The 12,796-nt window shown below is 48.5% G+C and overlaps 1 protein-coding gene across 1 annotated transcript in view; it reads right to left on the bottom strand.

Annotated features, from left to right (window-relative positions):
* Positions 1-12,796, bottom strand: part of LOC145360657 (uncharacterized) — a 47,980-nt gene that overhangs the window by 13,970 nt on the left and 21,214 nt on the right. The window contains 5 exon segments of the mRNA XM_080216006.1: positions 5,191-5,345; positions 6,577-6,641; positions 7,700-9,090; positions 11,379-11,524; positions 12,145-12,203. Of these exon segments, the coding sequence (XP_080072132.1) occupies positions 5,191-5,345; positions 6,577-6,641; positions 7,700-9,090; positions 11,379-11,524; positions 12,145-12,203 (1,816 nt within the window).

Below are 12,796 nucleotides of genomic sequence, written 5' to 3'. Positions count from 1 at the left end.
GAATAGAGGGATATGGTCACAGGTAGGGTAGGGGGTTTCAGTTCAGTCGGGCAGCGTAGTCAATGCAAGCTTGAAGGGCTGAAGGGCCTGTTGTTGTGCTGTAGTTTTCTTTGTTCTTTGGTAATCTTGTGGCAATCTCCCCACAGAAAGCATTTTCAGTAATCCAACCCTTCCATCAACCTCAACAGTGTGGCGTGAGTGTTTTTTTATGGCTCATGGTTCGGCCAGCATTTATTGCCTAGCCTTAGTTGCCCTGGAGAAGGTGGTGGTGAGAGGACTTCTTGAATCGCTGCAGTCCTCTCTTTTCTCTGAGCTCAATGGTTCAAATCCCACAGTGAGCTGGATACGTGAACAATGTACCGCCACTGGAGACTGTCAGCAGAGAATGGCAATGGCCTAGTGATATTATCGCTCGACTATTAACCCAGAAACTGATCTCACATTCTGGGGACCTGGGTTCGAATCCCACAGCAGGTGGTGGAATTTGAATTCAATGAAAAAAAAATCTGGAATTAATGACCATGAAACCATTGCCAATTGTCAGAAAAAATCCATCTGGTTCTCTAAAGTCCTTTAGGGAAGGAAATCTGCCATCCTTACATAGTCTGGTCTACATGTGACTCCAGAGCCATGGCAATGTGATTGACTTTCAATTGCCCTCAGGCAACTAGGGACGGGCAATAAATGTCCAGGGTGCATGGGGTCCTTAATTATGCTGGCTGCTTTGCCGAGGCAATGGGATGTGTAGACAGAGTCAATGGATGGGAGGCTGGTTTGTGTGATGGATTGGGATACATTCACAATCTTTTTTAGTTTCTTGTGGTCTTGGGCAGAGCAGGAGCCCGTACCAAGCTGTGAAACAACCATAAAGAATGCTTTCTATGGTGCATCTGTTAAAGTTGGTGAAAGTCGTAGCTGACACGCCAAATTTCCTTAGTCTTCTGAGAAAGTAATTATACATAATTCTTTCCAATTATAGTTGGAAAGAATTATAAGGGATAGGATTTATAATCACCTAGAGAGAAATAAATTGATTAGGGATAGTCAACACGGTTTTGTAAAGGGTAGGTCGTGCCTCACAAACCTTATTGAGTTTTTCGAAAAGGTGACAAAAGAGGTGGATAAGGGTGAGGCAGTTGACATGGTGTATATGGATTTTAGTAAAGCGTTTGATAAGGTTTCCCATGGTAGGCTACTGCAGAAAATGCAGATGCATGGGATTGAGGGTGATTTAGAAGTTTGGATCAGGAATTGGCTCGCTGATAGAAGACAGAGGCTGGTGGTTGATGGGACATATTCAAACTGGAGTTCAGTTACAAGTGGTGTACCTCAAGGATCTGTTTTGGGGCCACTGCTGTTTGTCATTTTTATAAATGACCTGGATGAGGGTGTAGAAGGATGGGTTAGTAAATTTGCTGACAACACCAAAGTCGGAGGAGTTGTGGACAGTGAGGATGGATGTTACAGTTTGCAGAGGGACATAGGCGTACGGGCCGAGAGGTGGCAAATGGAGTTTAATATGGAAAAGTGTGAGGTGATTCACTTTGGTAAGAGTAACAGGAGTACAGAATTTAGGGCTAATGGACGGACTCTTAGTAGTGTTGACGAGCAGAGAGATCTCGGTGTACATGTGCATAGCTCCCTGAAAGTTGGCACCCAGGTTGATAAGGTTGTTAAGAAGGCGTACGGTGTGTTAGCTTTTATTGGTAGAGGAATTGAATTTCGGAACCGTGAGGTCATGTTGCAACTATACAAAACTCTGGTGCGGCCGCACTTGGAGTATTGCATACAGTTCTGGTTGCTGCATTATAAGAAAGATGTGGAGGCATTGGAAAGGTCACAGAGGAGGTTTACCGGGATGTTGCCTGGTATGGTGGGAAGGTCTTATGAGGAAAGGCTGAGGGACTTGGGGTTATTTTCATTAGAGAGAAGGTTACGAGGTGACCTAATTGAGGCATACAAGACGATCAGAGGGTTAGATAGGGTGGACAGTGAGATCCTTTTTCCTCGGATGGTGATGGCTAACACTAGGGGACATAGCTTTAAATTAAGGGGTGGTAGTTATAGGACGGATGTCAGAGGTAGGTTCTTTACTCAGAGGGAGTAAGGGTGTAGAATGCCCTGCCTGCAGCAGTTGTGGACTCGCCAACTTTAAGGGCGTTCAAATGGTCAGTGGATAGGCATATGGATAACATTGGAATTGTTTAGGTTCGAGGGTCATTAGATTGGTTCCACTGGTCGGCGCAACATCGAGGGCCGAAGGGCCTGTACTGCGCTGTAATGTTCTATGTTCTATGTTCTAGTAAAGGCGTTGGTGGGCTTTCTTAACCATAGTGTCAGCATGGCGGGGGTGGCGGGTTTGGGGGGGTGGGAAATGACAAGTTGTTGGTGATCTGGACACCTAAAAATTTGAAGGCTTCAACCATTTGTATTTTGTTCCCATTGATGTGGACAGGGGCATGTTCTCCACTACGCTTCCTGAAGTCGATGACAATCTCCTTCATTTTGTTGACATTGAGGGAGAGATTATTGTCGCAGCACCCGTTCACCAGCTTCCCTATTTCTATTCCTGTTCTCTGTCTCGCCATCGTTGGAGATCTGACCCATGATGGCGGTGTCGTCAGCAAACTTGAAAAATCTGGCTAGCCAGCGAGGCCCATGTCCCGCGGAATGAATGGATAAAAAAGTTGTGTTCCAATTGGGTTAGGGATTGGCATGGGCTTGCGAAAATGGTGGACGGATTATTGCAACAAATTTTGTTCAAGTGGTCACAGAGTGGTAGCAAGGTGGCATGTCTTGGTGCCAATTAGGGTTGAATCCCTAATTGGGAAGGGGGCGATGGTCAAGAGGCTTGCACTACATGTGTCGATTTTCCACTGTGGAAGTGGGAAACCAAAGATCATGAGACTGGAATTTATCCAATCAGAATTCCTTGAATAATGTCTGGAGCAGAGTGCCGGAGAATTACAAATCCAGACAATGGGTGACCACTAAACGTGCTTCCCGATGCATCAATGTGCACAGAATTAGTCCCAGAACTGGTATTCCTTGCAGAAACGTATGTTCTTGACCCTCCGGCAGGCTGGACCTTCCAGACCTGCCGATGGGGATTTAAATGGATTACCATATCACCCGGTGGAAAACCTTTCGCTGCAGTTCCGGCAAGTCTGGAAAATCACGTGGAAAACACTCGTGGAGTGAGCTCTCGACACTTGTGGTTTGGAACAAGAACCGATATTTTTGGAAAAAGCACAGTCAACATTTCAACATAGAATCAAAGCACAGAAGGACGTTGGTCTTACAGTGCGGGGGTTGACCATTCAGCCGACCGGTCAGTGCCAGTGTTTACATACCACATCAACTAACCCCCCCCCCAACCCGCAAGACACCCCACCCCAACACCGCTTCACCTCTACAATGTATTTGTTGTGTATTGGAAGGGTCATTCCAAAAACTGCCTGTAAGAATCCTCACTATGCCCTGACCATACAACCCCACAGAAACGTAGCACTCCTAAGGTGTGGCAGGAGGCCATTTGGCCCATCAAGGCTGCAACAACTCTCCGACAGAGCATTTTACCCAGGTCCACCTCATGACTTATCCCCATAACCCTGCACATTTGCCATGGCCAATCCACCGAACCTGTATATCTTTGGACACTAAGGGGCAATTTAGCATGGTCAATCCACCGAACCTGTATATCTTTGGACACTAAGGGGCGATTTAGCATGGCCAATCCACCGAACCTGTCCAACGAGGGGCATACACGCGATGGGTCGTACTTGGGCTGCTCTTGACTGTTCGAGATTGGCCTAGTGCTTCTTGTCGTTAGTGTGTGCCTAAACTGGACCAGATACTGGGCAAGACGACAGCTCAGTGACTATCACTGTGTGCTGTGCAGACACATGGATTTGGGCCGGTGTCTGTGGGAGTTTGCGCATTCTCCCCGTGCTTGCGTGGGTTTTCTCCGGGTGCTCCAGTTTCCTCCCACACCCCAAAGATGTGCTGTTAGGCTGATTGGCAGGAATAAATTGTCCCGAAATTAGTTTTCCCTCAATGTGGATAGCCATAAAACAATAGATAAGGGTCATGGGTGGAGGGGGGGCACTGGTACTGTTAAAATGGTGGCGCGGGCTCGTTGGGCCGAAGGGCCTGTTTCCCAGGCTGTTTTTGTTCTTTGATCTTTATCTTTGGACAATAAAGGGCAATTTAGCATGGCCAACCCACCAAACCTGTACATCTTTGGAAACTACAGTACAATTTACCACGGCCAATCCACCTAACCTGTATAGTACAGGAACAGGCCCTTTGGCCCTCCAAGCCTGCGCCGATCATGACGCCCTAACTAAACTAAAAAAAAATCTTTCTCTACTCGATCTACAATCCCTCTATTCCCTCCCTATTCATGTACCCATCCAGACATCTCTAAAATGATTCCACCACCTCCTCTGGCAGTGCGTTCCGGGCACCCATCACTCTCTGAGTCAAAAGCTTCCCCCCGGCACATCCCCCTTAATCTCTCCCCCGCTCACCTTGAACCTCTGCCCCCTTTGTAATTGACACTTACACCCTGGGGAAAGTCTTTGACTATCCACCCTGTCTCTGCCTCACATCATTTTGTAGACCTCTATCAGGCTCTCCCCTCGGCCCCCTTCTTTCCAATGAAAACAATCCTGGTTTATTCCACCTCTCCTCTTAGCCAGCACCCTCGAGACCAGGCAACGTCCTGGTGAACCTTCTTTGCGCTCTCTCCAAAGCTCCCACATCCTTCAAAGAAGCGTCGAAGCCTCCAGAGCAGAAAGAGGCCATGCGGCCCATCAAGTCTACACTGACCACAATCCCACCCGGGCCCTATCCCCATAACCTCATGCATTTACCCCAGCTAATCCATTAGGGGGTAATTTAGCACGGCCAATCCATCCAACCTGCACATCTTTGGGCTGTGGGAGGAAACCGGAGCACCCGGAAGAAACCCACGCAGGCACGGGGAGAAGGTGGAAACTCCGCACGGATAGTCACCCGAGGCCGGAATTGAACCCGGGTCGCTGGCGCTGTGAGGCGGTGGCGCCAACCATTGCACTACCTTGTCACCAGTCGCGGAATGCCATTGGGATGCCAATCATTGTGCCAAGTTGGGGCAAGTCCTCCATTTTGAGATGTGCTGCCTATTTTGTAACATCTCATACTTACTACCAGACCGGATGGAGTCACGGATAATCATCAAGTTCCCTAATCCTGTGCCGTTCTGCAGCTCATTGGCCAGCACCTTTACTACCTCGGAGGAGGATATCGGAACAGAGTCTCTCTCATAATTCACAGCAGCATCCACAATAATGGATCCACTCCTGGAATGAGACAAATGATACCAACCCAGTTAATCAAGTCACCCCAATCCATCTCTTGATTCCATGGGTGGGATTTTACCGGCACGCCCGCCCGGGGTTTGTACGATCCGGCCCAAGGCCAACGGAGAATGCCGTTCTCCGAGTCTCGCCCAATCCTGGAATCAGGGCAGGTGTGCCGGTAAAATTCGGGCCCACATCTCGAGAGCTGTAACGTCAAACCGCAAGTGGTCCAGCTTTTGAATGGTCAATCCCGCTACGTTTTTATTGATTCGCGGGGCATGGGTGTCGCTGGTTGGTCAGCATTTGTTGTCCATCCCCAGTTAACCTTGGAGAATGGGTCGGAATGGAGCTGAGGGTGGGGCTTATCGCACCCGAAACGCGGCTGCTCTGATCGGAGTTTTCAACCGCGCACGAAGAAAGCACACACCCCGCCTCCTCCCCCCACCCCCCCCACTCCCCGCCCCCCCAACACACACCCCCCCCCCCCCCCCCACCACCCCCACCCCGTCACATCGTTCCCAGGCCGCGAACAGCAGATAAAGTGGCCCCAGAGCGATGGCCCCCACGGACACTGCCCCATCCCCACAACGTAACTCTCCCCCTCCCCCCCACACCCCCACCCCCTCCCACTACACAGAACGAACGCGACCTCCTGCTCCACTGCCCCCCCCCCCCCCCCCACCACCCACTCATTGCCCATAGAGTGGCAACGTTCCCCCTAATCCTGGCCCCACCACCCCCACCACCCACCCACGTCTCCCACCAGAGAGCGATCGGGCCTCCCTGCCCCTCCCCACCCCCACAACAGCAAAACATCTGATCCACCTCCCTCCCCCACCCACCCACCAGAGGATGATCGGGCCTTCTGCCGCCCCTCCCCTCCGTCCCAGCCCCTCACCTCCACGAAGATAGTGGCCCAAGACCAGGACTTGAACCCGGGTCCCTGGCGCTGTGAGGAAACAGGGCTAACCACTGTGTGCCCCTGTGCCGCCACTGTGCCGAATGTCTTGGCGTGGTTAATGCTAGCCACGAACCTCAGTGAGATTCAGGGCGCGGTCTCACCAGAGAAATCTCCGTTCACTGAGGCGGGATTGGAACTTGCCACCAGGGAGAACAGCCGTAGCGTTCTGACTCACGGTCTTTCTCCGAATTCCACCATTTTTTTGCAGGTGAAGAACTTACATGACTAACTAACCCGGTCTAAGAATGTTGGACTGAGCCGCCTGCTTACTTGAATCCATTGACGCTAACTCCTCGGAAACCTCTTGGTGCAACTGCCCGGTACACTGAATTAAGCTTTAAAAGAAAGAAATAGGTTAGCATTCAATTGGAATAATTTTGGTAAGTAATCTGTGATTCACATTCATCGTATCAGTATCATCCAGTTGCATTTGTGTCCCTCACTCCCAAGACACAAGTCCCACACTTGAGCGCAAAATCTAATGCGCCAAGCGAGTGATACACTGTCAGGGGTACTGCCATTTTAAGGAGACATTTAACTGACCAGACAACCTTTTGTTAAACCGTAACCGCTTGACATTCGATGGTGTAACCATCACTGAATCCCCCACTGTCAGCATCCTTGGGGTTACCATTGGCCAGAAACTCAACTGGACTCACCACATAAACACGGTGTCTACAAGGGCAGATCAGAGGCTGGAAATATTGCGGTGAGTAACTCGCCTCCTGACTCCCCAAAGTCTGTCCACCATCTACAAGGCACAAGTCGGGAGTGTGATGGAATACTCCCCACTTGCCTGGATGGGTGCAGCTCCAACAACACTCAAGAAGCTCTACAGACCCAGTAAGGATGGCAGATCTCCTTCCCTTAAAGGACTTTAGTGAATCAGATGGGATTTTCTGACAATGGTTCATTGGTCATCAATTGATTCTTAATTCCAGATTTTTTTTATGGAATTCAAATTCCACTATCTGCCGTGGACGGGATTTGAACCCGGGTCCCCAGGACATTGGCTGTGTTTCTGGATTAATAGTCTTGTGATAATACCAGGAGGCCATCGCCAGTCTCTGCCCAGTGTCTCCGGTGGCAGTATATTGTTCACGTACCCAGCTCACCGTGGGATTCGAACCCACGACCATCGTGCTCAGAGAAAGCGGCTGTAAGAAACGAGCCAGCAAGAGGTTTCCCATCTGCGCACAACCTCTGTGTCAGGACTGTGGCCAGACATTGGAAAATAAACAGTTTACTATAACCGCCAGATTAAAAAGTTAAAAATTGGCATTTAGTGAGACCATAAAATGGAATCTTTAAAGAAAGCTGCCTTAATGGAGGCGTCCGTTCCTCAGTGCATTCAAAAATTAATAATTACATGGGATATACAAAGAAAACTTACCTGGTTTTCGATCATTGCTTTAAGATTCATGTACTCAGCTGAGTTAGGATCTTTTAATGTCTCCTTAAAATCTTGGTCCAGACTGAATGTTAAGGGTGTTGAGCGAACACGTGGTGGGGATACTGTGCTTGTGGAAGCTGTTGTGATTGCAGCTGTTGTTTCCTGTGTTGCATTGGCAGTGACTGTTGTTTCCTGTGTTGCATTGGCAGTGACTGTTGTTGCCTGGGTTGCATTGGCAGCGACTGTAGTTGTTGCCTGGGTTGCATTGACAGTGACTGTTGTTGCCTGTGTTCCATTGGCAGCGACTGTAGTAGTTGCCTGGGTTTCATTGACATGGACTGTTGTTGCCTGTGTTCCGTTGACAGCGACTGTTGTTGCCTGTGTTCCATTGGCAGCGATTGTAGTTGTTGCCTGGGTTGCATTGGCAGCGACTGTTGTTGTTGCCTGGGTTCCATTGACAGTAACTGTTGTTGCCTGTGTCTCATTGGCAGTGCCTGTAGTTGTTGCCTGGGTTGCATTGGTGGTGATTGTAGTTGCCTGTGTTCCATTGGCTGTGACTGTAGTCGTTGCCTGCGTTCCGTTGACACTGACTGTAGTTGCCTGGGTTACATTGGCAGCGTCTGTTGCTGTTGCTTCTGTTCCATTAGCAGCGACTGTAGTTGTCTGTGTTCCATTGGCAGCGATTGTAGTTGTTGCCTGGGTTGCATTGGCAGTGACTGTTGTTGTTGCCTGGGTTCCATTGACAGTAACTGTTGTTGCCTGTGTCTCATTGGCAGTGCCTGTAGTTGTTGCCTGGGTTGCATTGGTGGTGATTGTAGTTGCCTGTGTTCCATTGGCTGTGACTGTAGTCGTTGCCTGCGTTCCGTTGACACTGACTGTAGTTGCCTGGGTTACATTGGCAGCGTCTGTTGCTGTTGCTTCTGTTCCATTAGCAGCGACTGTAGTTGTCTGTGTTCCATTGGCAGCGATTGTAGTTGTTGCCTGGGTTGCATTGGCAGCGACTGTTGTTGTTGCCTGGGTTCCATTGACAGTAACTGTTGTTGCCTGTGTCTCATTGGCAGTGCCTGTAGTTGTTGCCTGGGTTGCATTGGTGGTGATTGTAGTTGCCTGTGTTCCATTGGCTGTGACTGTAGTCGTTGCCTGCGTTCCATTGACACTGACTGTAGTTGCCTGGGTTACATTGGCAGCGCCTGTTGCTGTTGCTTCTGTTCCATTAGCAGCGACTGTTGTTGTCTGTGTTACATTGGCAGTGATTGTAGTTGTTGCCTGTGTTGTATTGGCAGAGACTGCTGTTGTTGCTTCTATTCCATTGGTAGCAGCTGTTGACACTTGAGTGACTGTACTTGTGGCTGTTGATGCGCTGGTGGTGGTAGTTGCTGGAGTGGTAGTGGCTGTGAATAAGAAATGTTTTTTTAGCCTGTGCAATTTTAACCTACTCAATCCACTCAAGATAACCAGTTGGCAGTGGCTGTTCAAATATTAAAAATATTACCTGATACATATTTTGCCCAATGCCTGTTAAAAATACCCACACTGTGACACCTCTAAATGAGTTGTTTTCATTTTTACTGATGGAGGAGCTTCATTCTGGCAAGATCGCCACCCTAAACCACATCAACAAATCAAAACAATAGCTCAATAAATGGATAGAATCCCATCAGTGCAGAGGAAGGACATTCAGCCCATCGAGCCTGCCACCAACCACAATCTCACCCAGACTCTATTTCTGTAACCGCCCACACCCCCACATTTACCTTGCTAATCCCCTGACACTCAGGAGCAATTTATCATGGCCAATCAACTTAACTTACACATCTTTGGACACTAAGGGGCAACTTAGCACGGCCAGTTCACCTAACCTGCACACCTTGCAGTTGTATAGAACGTTGGTTCGCCCGCATTTGGAGTACTGCGTCCAGTTCTGGTCGCCTTACTACCGGAAGGACGTGGAGGCCCTGGAGAGTGCGCAGAGGAGGTTTACCAGGATGCTGCCTGGTATGGAAAGACTGAGTTATGAGGAGAGATTGGGCAAATTGGGGCTGTTCTCCTTAGAAAGACGGAGAATGAGGGGAGATCTAATAGAGATGTATTATGAAGGGTATAGATAGAGTGAACAGAGGTATGCTTTTTCCTAGGTTGGATACAAAAATTACGAGGGGACATGGGCTTAGGGTGAGAGGGGCGAGGTATAATTCAGATGTTAGAGGGAGATTTTTCACACAGAGGGTGGTGTTGGCCTGGAATGCACTGCCAAGTAGGGTGGTGGAGGCAGGCACGCTAGGGTTGTTTAAGGCTTACTTAGATAGGCACATGAGCGGACTACAGATGGAGGGATACAGGAGACTGTTCTAAATAAAGATCAAGAGCCTTAGGACGTCCCTGGGAATCAATTCCAACATATTTCATGTCTCACTTGTCTTACTTCTGAGCTTCTGGGGATTCTGTAAATGTCTGTCTAAGTTGTGTATGTTTATTGATGTCTTTTCTTTTACTTCACAGGTGATTCGCTCCGCTTTGTTGTCCAACAAGGGGCATACACACGGTGGGTCGTGCGAGGGCTGCTCTTGGTTGTTGCTTCGAGAGTTGCCTAGTGCTTCATGTCGTTAGTGTACACTTAAACTGGACCATCTGACGGGCAACACGACAGCTCAGTGACTATCACTGTTTGCTGTGCAGACACATGGATTTGGGTCGGTGTCTGCGGGAGTTTGCACATTCTCCCCGTGCTTGCGTGGGTTTTCTCCGGGTGCTCCGGTTTCCTCCCACACCCCAAAAATGTGCTCTTAGGCTGATTGGTGTAACAAATTGTCCCTAAATTATCTTCCCTCAATCTTCCCCAATAGGTGTGGACAAAGGTCATGGGTAGAGGAGGGTGGCCATAATGTTAAAATGGCAGCACAGGCTCGTTGGGCCGAAGGGCCTGTTTCCCATGCTGTGTTGTTCTTTGTTCTTTAAATCCCTCCCACCTTCCCCCATCCTATCCCTGTAACCTCGTAAATTTACCCCACTAGTCCCCTCTGACCTACATGTCTTGAGACACTAAGGGACAATTTAGGATGGCTAATCCACCTATCCTGGTTTGTTTAAAGTTCTTTCCCAGTGGATTCCTTGTCCCAGTGCCAATGGATTTACTTTTGTAGAACCCTACAGTGCAGAAAGAGGCCCTTCGGCCCATTGCGTCTGCACCGAACACAATCCCACCCAGGCCCTACCCCCATATCCCTGCATATTATACCCACTAATCCCTCTAACCTCCATATCCCTGGACACTAACGGACAATTTCTTAGCAAGACCAATTAACCTAACCCACACATCTTTAGGCTGTGGGAGGAAACCAGAATACCTGGAGGAAACCCACACAGACACAAGGAGAATGTGCAAACTCCACACAGACAGTGACCTGAGCCAGGAATCGAACCCAGGACCCCGGAGCTATGAAGCAGCAGTGCTAACCACTGTGCTACCGTGCCACCCACTTTGTAGGGATAAGCTGTTGCGACCACATGAGGAGGTTGGAAAGAGGGTTTATTCCTCCCCACTGGGGCGATATAGATACCAGCCATTGTACATTTTACAGCAAGCCTTGGGTGTGCCAGCCAGACTGGAAAACACTTGTTCCCTTGCGGAAAGGACTCACAGTTAAACATAGGCGTGATTTTTTGTTAAGAGGTAACATACTTATCCCATTCAGGAAATTGGTGTCCAAAGTGAAATCAGCATTTACGAATGCTTCCGCGCTATTGGTTAGCGTTTGGATGACATTAGCTTTGTCTGTGGTTCCAGTTGTGAAGACGGTTTCCACATCAGCTATAACAGATCCAGCCCTAGATAGTTATAAAGAGAAAGGAAGAAGTTGAGGAGAAATAACTATATTGTCCTCGTTCTAACCTGCAGATCTAAAAGCCCACCTGTGCCTCAGGGGTTGAAGGAAACTTGGCGTGTCCGCCACAATTCTGACCAGATTTTACAGATGCACCATAGAAAGCACCCTTTCTGGTTGTACCACAGCTTGGTATGGGCTCCTGCTCTGCCCAAGACCACAAGGAACTACAAAGGTTTGTGAACAAAGCCCAGTCCATCACCAGACTCCCACCTATACATTCGCATTATGTTGATCTTTCTCTACACCCCAGCTATGACTGTTGCACTACATTCTGCACCCTCTCCTTTCACCCTCCACTATGTACTCTGTGAATGGTATGCTTCATCTGTGTAGCGCGCAAGAAACAATACTTTTCACTGTAACCCAATACATGGGGCAATAAAAAAATCAAGTCAAACCAAAATGAACTGGAAGATTGATGATGCCAACAACTTAAAGATACTGGATGGAGACGTCACCAGTAACAGGGAGGCTAAGCATCTTATCCACTATGTACAAACATTTGCGACACCTTAGCGCTTTTTGTCATTTTCGAGTGATTTTTACGCAAACTCTACTTACGTAAACCCATTGATTATGATCTCAATGAAGTTCGAATCATTTGTGAAGATACCATTCATCTGCAACACAGGAAGACAAAATCAATGGACTTAACACCAGCCCAGGACAGCCTTCAACTCATTCAAACTCATCGACTCAGACAACCCTTTCAGCTTACTTACAACTTCCAATTCATTGAACATTCTGTCATCCTTTCATAATGGGGCAGCACAGTGGTTGGCGCTGCTGCCTTACAGCACCAGGGACCCAGGTTCACTTCCGGGCTTGGGTCACTATCTGTGCGGAATCCGTATGTTTTCCCCATGTCTGCATGGGTTTCAGGTTAGGTGGATTAGCCATGCTAAATTGCCCCTTAGTGTCCAAAGATGTGTAGGTTAGATGGATTGGTCATGCTAAATTGTCCCTTAGTATCCAAAGGTGTGCAGGTTAGGTGAATTAGCCATGCTAAATTGTCCCTTAGTGTCTAAAGATGTGCAGGTTAGGTGGATTGGCCATGCTAAATTGTCCCTTAGAGTCCAAAGGTGTACAGGTTAGGTGGATTAGCCATGCTAAATTGCCCCTTAGTGTCCAAAGATGTGCAGGTTAAGTGGATTGGCCATGCTAAATTGTTCCTTAGTGTCCAAAGATGTGTGGGTTAGGTGGATTGGCCGTG

Source organism: Carcharhinus amblyrhynchos, chromosome 32 (genome assembly GCF_965287045.1).
Source record: "Carcharhinus amblyrhynchos chromosome 32, sCarAmb.v2.hapA, whole genome shotgun sequence".
NCBI classification, from domain to species: domain Eukaryota; kingdom Metazoa; phylum Chordata; class Chondrichthyes; order Carcharhiniformes; family Carcharhinidae; genus Carcharhinus; species Carcharhinus amblyrhynchos.
This window is presented reverse-complemented; position numbering and strand designations above follow the sequence as displayed.